Source organism: Rhinopithecus bieti, unplaced genomic scaffold, assembly GCF_001698545.2.
Source record: "Rhinopithecus bieti isolate Rb0 unplaced genomic scaffold, ASM169854v2 scaffold_1466, whole genome shotgun sequence".
Lineage (NCBI taxonomy): Eukaryota > Metazoa > Chordata > Mammalia > Primates > Cercopithecidae > Rhinopithecus > Rhinopithecus bieti.
Genome location: NW_016803386.1, coordinates 221645 through 230583, shown reverse-complemented (window position 1 = coordinate 230583; position 8939 = coordinate 221645). Strand labels below are relative to the sequence as shown.

General features: G+C 46.7%; 1 protein-coding gene and 1 pseudogene across 1 annotated transcript in view; one reads left to right on the top strand and one right to left on the bottom strand.

Annotated features, from left to right (window-relative positions):
* LOC108535855 (glyceraldehyde-3-phosphate dehydrogenase pseudogene) overlaps positions 1–3800 on the bottom strand; it is a 41364-nt pseudogene extending 37564 nt beyond the window's left edge.
* Positions 3801–3916: 116 nt separating this feature from the next.
* The window catches only part of ATP6AP2 (ATPase H+ transporting accessory protein 2), a 28249-nt gene continuing 23226 nt past the window's right edge, over positions 3917–8939 (top strand). The window contains exon 1 of the mRNA XM_017882266.1: positions 3917–4133. Within this exon, the coding sequence (XP_017737755.1) occupies positions 4097–4133 (37 nt within the window). The 5' untranslated portion in view covers positions 3917–4096. The remainder of the gene's footprint in view (positions 4134–8939) is intronic.

Below are 8939 nucleotides of genomic sequence, written 5' to 3'. Positions count from 1 at the left end.
TTTTTTTTTTTTTTTTGAGAGGGTTTCCCTCTGTCGCCCAGGCTGGAGTGCAGTGATGAGATCTTGACTTACTGCAGTCTCAACCTCCTGGGTTCACGTGATCTTCCTGTCTCAGCCTTCCCAGTAGCTGGGACGATAGGTGTGCGCTACCATGCCTGGCTAATTTTTTTTTTCTTTTGAAGCAGGGTCTCACTCTGTTACCCAGGTTAAATTACAGTGGCACAAGCTTGGCTCACTGCAACCTCCGCCTCCCAGGTTCAAGCGATTCTCCCGCCTTGGCCTCCTGAGTAGCTAGGACTACAGGCACGTACCACCATACCTGGCTAATTTTTGTATTTTTTGGTAGTGATGGGGTTTCACCATTTTGGCTAGGCTGGTCTGGAACTCCTGACCTCAAGTGATCCACTCGCCTAGGTCTCCCAAAGTGCTGGGATTACAGGCGTGAGCCACCGCACCCGGCCCAGACTTTCCTTGTTTTTGATTACCTCTGAGGAGCAGCGGTCAGATATTTTGTAGAATGCCCCTCTATTGGCATTTGTCTGATGTTTTTCTCATGATTTGACTGGGGTGATGGGTTTGGGGGAGGAAGATCATAGAGGTGAAGTGCCTGCCATTATCATTGTATCACATCAAGGGCACACACTGTCAACATGACCGATCACTGTTGGTATTGACCTTGATCACCTCGCCTAGATAGTATTAGTTGGGTTTTTGCACTGTCAAGCTGCTCTGCCCTCCCCCACACCTTTCCATACTGTATACAGTACCTTTTGAAGAACAGAAATTCTTAATTTTAACTGCATGATCTGTGAGAGGGGCATGATCTTGGCCTCCACAGGGCTCCTGGATGGGATGTCTCATTTGCAGGGATCAGCTCATGTTACTGAGCTCACTCTGGGATCACTCAGAACTCACTGCTGGATTTAATTGGGGGGCAAGGGCGGGACTTAGGGAGCAAATGGAATTACGTATTCTTTCAAATCTTGCATCGGGACCTCTAGTTTTCAAACTCAAGAGCCAAGAATTTGATATTTGTTTTCTGGTTCTCCTGAGAGTCCTCCCCTCAGGACAACGGATGGCTGGAGTCTTGCCTATTTGGCCTGGGGTGAGGGGGGAGAAAGGCTTCTTTTAGGCTAACAAATGGGGTCATAACTTCAAATATTGTATTACCCTGCCACACACATATCCATCTCTAAATGCTTCAGTGGAAAAGTTAACTGTACATCACCAGTTGTTTACTGAGCGCTAGAGATTCAATCAGCAGGGCTGCATTCACAAAGCAGAACTGCTGACGATTCAGAATATGACCTTGAGTGCATATGCCCTTCCCTAGGCTTCAATCTCTCAATCTATGAAACAAGGAGAGGGCTTCCAACAATGTTTATCTTGCTAAATTCCAAGGCTGTAAGGAACAACAATGCGTCTTTGCGACCTCAGGTGAAAAGGGCCCTTAGATGTAAAGAATAAGCTATTCGCCCTTAGCTCAAAAAGGGATGTTATTTCTCAAGATATAAATGGAGTGTGAAAGATTGCAAGGTTTTCTGGGGAAATGGGGTGGGGTGGGGATTTATTTCATATTCCAGTCCATTTACAAAATTTTCATCTTCCTTAAATTCAAAGAAATAAGAATGTACTAGAACTCTTTTAAGAACAGCGACATTCACTCCTTTCCCTGTTTCCTCAAGCTGGATGAAACTGCAGGAGGTCTGCTCCACTTTTAGCTGATTATGTCCCTAAATAAGGTTTAGATAAGCTCTTGCAGGGCCTGTGATTCAAAACCTGTTCTAAGACGTGCAGAAAGATGGACAAAGAATGAAACTTTAGTTGGTGTGAAGAGATTGTGAATTTATCATGCTTAAAAATGAATTTTTAGAAGTTATTAATTTTTTTTGGCAGGGCGTGGTGGCTCACGCCTGTAATCCTGGCACTTTGGGAGGCTGAGGTGGGCGGGTTGCCTGAGGTCAGGAGTTTGAGACCAGCCTGGCCAACATGGTGAAAATCCCATCTCTACCAAAAATACAAAAATTAGCCGGGCGTGGTGGTGCGCGCATGTAATCCCAGCTACTTGGGAAGCTGAGGCAGGAGAATTGCTTGAACTCGGGAGTTGGAGGTTGCAGTGAGCCGAGATCTCACCACTGCACTCCAGCCTGGGCAACAAGAGGGAAACTCCGTCTCAACAACAACAACAACAAAGTGATTAATTTTTTTCTAGTCAGTCACATTAGAGTGAATGTTTTGGAGGGGTGCTTTAGACATTTTGGTGCTAATAATTTCACATTCCTAATGGAAAAATCTCTCTTCTTCCTTTCAGAGTTCTCTAAAGTCCCATTTGTACAAATTCTCTAGAGGAAAAGCAAGTTTGAGAGTTTCCTGTTTCTTGATGATAGGTGAGGAAATCGACTCTATTCCCTAAATTGAGAGTGGCTTTGGTAAGCATAGTGTGTTCTAGAAAGTTCAAACTTTTAGGGAGTGTTTTCTTTTTTTGCTTTCTTTCTTTTTTAATAATAAAGAGACAGGGCCTCGCTATGTTATCCAGGCTGGTTTTCAACTCCTGGCGTCAAAGGATCTTCCCACCTTGGCCTCTCAAAGTGCTGGGATTACAGGTGTGAGCCACCACACCTGGCTTTGAGAGTGTCTTTCTGATTCAGTTTTCAGTCGGGCAAGGTTTTCCTAGGGTGAGTCTGCTACCTGGGGAACTCCTGGGGTCACTGCTTTTAACTCACTCTCATTTTTTCACCCTCAGGAAACTCCAAGAAGAAAATGGAGGCTGGGAACTGAAGAAACAGTAAGGCGTCCCCCCGCCACCCACAATAAATCTGTTTTACATTTGTGCACTAAATCATGCTCAAATGCCTTCAGTGGCTTAGTGTAGGTCTGTTATGTGCAATTTAAAATCCTCAATAAATGTCTCTAACTGAAAGTTTTAGCTCTGTGCCTCCTCTCTCATATAATCTCTTATTTGATTACTGATGCTCAACCTGACGGGGCTTTCTCCCCATCTTACCTACAGTTTTCACTGAAAAAATCTCCCCATCTCCTATCCTTGGATATGAAATCATTTCCACCTTTCAAGGTCACCAGCTAGGGCATCATTTTCTACCTACAGACGCTATAGTGTGTCCCTTCTTGCCTCATATCATAGACAAAAGACTATGAACTGCGGAAGGGGAGGATCCTGGTCTAATTACTATGTCTAGCCCTCATACATCCTCATGGAACACCTTGCCCAGATTGGAAACTGAGTGAATGGACAAATTAAGTAATTAATTTTCTGTCCCATGACTCCTTGTAGATTGGAAAGCCTTTGGAGGTAGAGTTGCCAGACTTAGCGAATCAAAATATAAGATACTCAGTTATATCTGCATTTCAGATAACCAGCAATACTTCTTTCAATACAAGTATGTCCCATAAACTAATTGCGACATAATAACAAATAATCTTGTTTACATGAAATTCAAATTTAACTGGGCGTCCTGTATTTTATCTGGCACCACGATGTGGAGGGCAGGGGTTCCCCTTTGCGCCTGGCTTCTTCCCAGCAGGTGCTCGGTGTCTGTGTACCTGTTAGAGCGAAATCCCAACCAGCCCCGCCTTTCACAGCTGGCGTCCGTAGCCGGGCGGAGGCACACGACCAGGAAAGACAGACATCCGGGTTGGAGACCGTCGCTCGAGACTGGCAGAAAGGTCTGCACTCGGGAGGCAGCCTCAAACCCGTGGGCTCCGGGACTTCTCGACTGGCTCCATCACCCACTCTGACCACCAGCCCTACGCCCCATCTGGTGACCAGTCATCACCGACCGGGGGGGCGGGACTGCCTGACTTTTCAATCGCTGCCTACCATTGGCAAAACTCTCCATCCGTTACTTTAAGCCCCGCCTATCAGACTGTCGCTTCCCAAGTTACGTCTCTTCCGTAGGCCGCGACGTAGCTGGTGATTGGTGGCGAAAGCGGCAGCTGTCCCAGCGGACGCGACGAAGGGACGGGCCCCGGGAGTCTGGAAGAGTCCGAGCGCGTCACCCCCTCACGCTGCGGTTGTCGCTCGTGTCCCGCCGCCCCGCTCCGTGTCGCCCCGCACTGCTGCGGCCGGCGCGGCACCATGGCTGTGTTTGTCGTGCTCCTGGCGTTGGTGGCGGGTGAGGAGCCGGGGGCGGGCAGGACGTGCCTGGGGAGGCCCTGCGCCGCGGGGCTTGGGGGTCGGGGTCGGCCGCGGGCGAGTGACTGCGAGGCAGGTGCCGCAGTGCGGTCCGTCAGCGGCGGCCTCGCCTCAGCCGCCTCCCTGTCAGCATCTTCTCCGGATCTGCCGTGGCGGCGCGGCCTCACGGGCCGCCGGGGCCGGGGCTGGGCTGCGTAGGGGGCCCTTGAGCCGGCCTCCACCCTCCACTTTGAGGAAGGCGCGTCCGGCAGGCCTCTTCCGCTTGGAGAGGCCCTTCAGAGTACGGAGATACATTTCTCAATGAAGTGGGATTCATTGAGTCGCAGCCCGCTGGCGAAGAAGGGAAGGCAGACTTTTAGCTGCTACGATGTTTTGCGTTTGTACGGTGTCTTCATTTCTAGTGGTTGTCATCAGTAATTGCTGAAATCTCTTCCCCTCCCCTCCCTTATGTATATTTCAGGATACAAAAGTTGAGATGGAGTCATTATTTTTATATGATTATTTCTTAAGGCGAATACAAAGCACCTCTCAATGGTTTGTCACAGTTCCAAATTTTAAGGATTTGGAAACTAGGATGTGAGTCACATTTTTAGGGTCACATGTCAATACATGGTAGCTTTCTGAGTAGAACCTAGGTTCCTAAGCATTCAGCAAGAGGAGAAGAAATCAGCTAATACGTGGCCTCTTATTGCATATCATGTGGTAATGTATTTCATTTGACAGCAGTACTTAGAAGTGGGTATCTTCTTCGTTTTGCAGGGTGGTCAACCTAAATTACCCAATGCTAAACAGGTAGTAGCAAAGCTGAATTTGATTTCAGATGAGGTGGTACCAGCGCATGGGCCTTTTCCATTATATATGTTGTGTTGCACAGGTAACGCTATTACTGTATGAGAATGTGAGAGTAATGGGGGCTGAGACTGGAGGCACACACAGTAGTGAACAAGAGGCCAAGTTGAGAACAGTTTGGAGGAATGGGTGCTCTGATCCTCAGTGTGTCAGTTTAAAACCTATGGGAGGCCGGGTGCGGTGGCTCACGCCTGTAATCCCAGCACTTAGGGAGACTGAGGCAGACGGATCACCTGAGGTCAGGAGTTTGAGACCAGCCTGGCCAACATGGCAAAACGCCATCTCTACTGCAAATACAAAAATTACCCGGGCGTGATGGGGCACGCCTGTAAATCCCAGCTACTCAGGAGGCTGAGGTACAGGAATCGCTTGAACCAGGGAGGCGGAGGTTGCAGTGAGCCAAGATCGTGCCACTGTACTCTAGCCTGAGCAACAGAGCCAGACCTTGTCTCAAAAGCAAAAACAAACAAACAGACAAACAAACCAAAAACCTGTGTGAGGTGTTGGGAGGTCCTGCTTTTGGAATGGCGATTTAATTCTGCACCAGTATGCTCTTGAAATCTGCAGATCTCCTCTGTCCCTAGAGGTGCAGGGGTTTTCTGTGTTAATGATAGTTACGTTGTATCCATGCCCCAAACATTTTCAAGTTTTTTGTTTCTTCTGTTTTTGGCTCTGGATAGGTCATTCTGATCTACTGAGATACTTTGAGGGAATTAATTTTAATTCAGTTTTTGAAATTTTAAAAATATTCCCTTTGATCCTGTGGTTTAACTGAACATCTATTGAGATTCCATGTTTTAATGTTTTGACTGATATTATTTTGATTCAGTGGGATGTAGGCTTTTTTGTTTTGGGTCTGAGATAAAATAATTGCTTCTGCACACGGTTTGAACATGCTTTCCTTACTAGCATAGCCGAGTTCATACAGAACAAGAACCTGATCCTGTCAGCTTCTGAATTGCTCAGTCTTGTCAGATGAGGTTCGATTATTGTTTTCCACAATGACTAAATGTGATGTAATGGAAAACATCTTTAAGATATCTGACTTCTGTATTCCAGGCAGAAACAAAAATAGAAATCCTTTAAAACAGTGTTGCCAAACTAGAGAGACAACTAGGGACCTAGAGAGAGAGGAAGGGAACTAGGGTTTTGAATACCACATCATGAGGAGTATTTGAAAAAATTCAGATATTTAGCCTGGAGAAGAAAGGCCAAGGGTGAACACATGGAATTTGAAGTGATGTCACGTAGAAGAGGAGAGAGATAGGACCCATTTTATATTAATTGATTCCATCCACCATTCATAGATGATCATAGCACAGTATAGTGGAGTTCCTAGAGGGAAGGACACTTATCCCAGACGGGGAGGGTGAGAAAATTTCCCATAGGAGGTGCCTCCCAGGGCTAATGTGTTGAAAAGTTGGGGTGGGAAGAAAAGGTATTTGAAACAGAACAGCATGTGTAAAAGCAGAGTGATGTGAGAGCAAAGGGGCAGTTAGTTTGGTGGGGCTAAAATGTACAGGGATTAAGTTGGGGAGATCCCAGAAATAATGTTGATGAGGTTACTTGGGTGTTAATGCTTTGGGTTTTGCCTCAGAGTCTCTGGGCAGTGAGAGGAGGCATTTAAGCAGAAGGTGAATGGTCAGATCTGTATTTTGAAGCAGTTATGGGAAAGTCTGGATTGGAGAGAGGCATGACAAGGGTCTTAAGGCAACCAATTCTAGCATACCTGGTGAGGGCCTGAAGAGTGTGCCCTGGACATAGAGGGAAAGGATTTGTGAGATAAGAAAGAAAGATGAAATTCAGTGGCTAATTAGCTGTGTTGCTGAGGAAGGATTTAAAGACAACTGATTCCAGCCACTGGTTGGAAAGTGGTATCATCCATCAAGATAGAGAATACAGGAGAAGCGTGTGGAAAGATGGTGAATTGGGTGTGTTTTTGGTGTTTGCAGCCTTAGGAGTAGTTGGGCTCAGCCTCGGAGAGATGTAGAATAGGAAAGTAATAAAAGTCAAGAATGGAGCCCTCGGATCTTCAATGTGGAATATGCTAGGTGATCCATTTGGATGCCAGAAGAATGTACTAGAACTTCCATTTATATCTTTTTTGTTTTTGTTTTTGAGACAGGGTCTCACTCTGTCACCCAGGCTGGAGTGCACTGGTGTGATCACAGCTCACCGCAGCCTCGACCACCCAGGCTCAAGCGATTCTCCCACCTCAGCCTCCCTAGTAGCTGGGACCGCAGGTGCATGCCACCATACCCAGCTAATTTTTTGTTTGTTTTTGTAGTGATGAGGTCTCGAACTCCTGGGCCCAAGTGATCCTCCTCCTCAGCCTCCCAAAGTGCTGGAATTACATGCAGGTGTGAGCCATCGCACCTGGCCTCTATCTATCTCTCTGTCTATCTAGCGATCTTTTTTTTTTTTTCTTTGTTGAGACAGAGTCTTGCTCTGTCACCCAGACTGAAGTGCAGTGGCACAATGTCAGCTCACGACAACCTCCGCCTCCTGGGTTCAAGCGATTCTTGTCCCTCAGCCTCCCAAGTAGCTGGGACTACTCTTGTTGCCCAGGCTGGAGTGCAATGGCACGATCTTGGCTCACCTCAAGCTCCACCTCCTGGGTTCAAGTGATTCTCCTGCCTCAGTCTCCCAAGTAGCTGGGATTACAGGCATGCGCCACCACGCCTGGCTAATTCTGTATTTTTTTAGTAGAGATGGGGTTTCTCCATGTTGGTCAGGCTGGTCTTGAACTCTCAACCTCAGGTGATCTGCCTCCTAAGTAGCTGGGACTACAGGCATGCACCACCACATCCGGCTAACTTGTGTATTTTTTTGGTAGAGATGAGTTTCACTATGTTTGCCAGACTGGTCTCGAACTCCTGACCTCAAATGATCTGCCCGCCTCAGCCTCCAAAAGTGCTGGGATTACAGGCATGAGCCACCACATCTGGCCTAATTTTTGTATTTTCAGTAGAGATGGGGTTTCGCCATGATGGCCAGGCTGGTCTTGAACTCTTGACCTCAAGTGATCTGCCTGTCTCAGCCTCCCAAAGTGCTGGGATTACAGCTGTGAGCCATCATGCCTGGCCTATCTATTTTTATCTTATCTCTTTTTGAGTAATAATGGTCAGGTATTTTGTAGACTGTCCCTCAATTTGGGTTTATCTGATGTTTTCTCATTATTAGATTGGGAAAAATATACACAGGTATCTCATCCTTTTTAAAATTTTTGTTTTTTTGTGCTTTGTAATATAGCACAAATCAAATACATAATCTATTACTATAGTAGAAGTGTATACTTTACATGGAGAGGATGAGAGGGACAGAGAGAAGAGAGAAAGGCTACTTTCCAATTTTGTGCTGATAGGGTTGAAATCTAAAAAGTTTGGCCACCACTGCTTTAAAGGACAGGAAGGGAAAGAAACAGAGGAGAAGCAGTCAAAGGGACTGCAAGGAAAACCAGGGGCTGTGGCTGCATGAAGACCAAAGCAGGGGCTTTTCAAGGACGGAGTTGCCAGTATCAAATGCTTTGGTAAGTTAGATAAAATTAAGGGATGGAAATTGCCTTTTGAGTTTGGGGAGTTGTTTCAGTGGCATGGTGGGCTTGGAAGGTGTGGGCGGCCAGGTGCGGTGGCTCACGTCTGTAATCCCAGCACTTTGGGAGGCCAAGGCAGGCGGATTGTTTGAGGTCAGGAGTTCGAGACTAGTCTGGCCAACATAGTGAAACCCTGTCTCTACCAAAAAAATACACAAGTTAGCCAGATGGGGTGGCACGTGCCTGTAGTCCCAGCCACTCAGGACTCTGAGGCAGTAGAATCTCTTGAACCTGGGAGGTGGAGGTTGCGGTGAGCTGAGATCCTTACCACTGCACTCCAACCTGGGTGACAGAGCAAGACTCTGTCTCAAAAAAAAAAAAAAAAAAAAAAAAAAAAAAACGTTT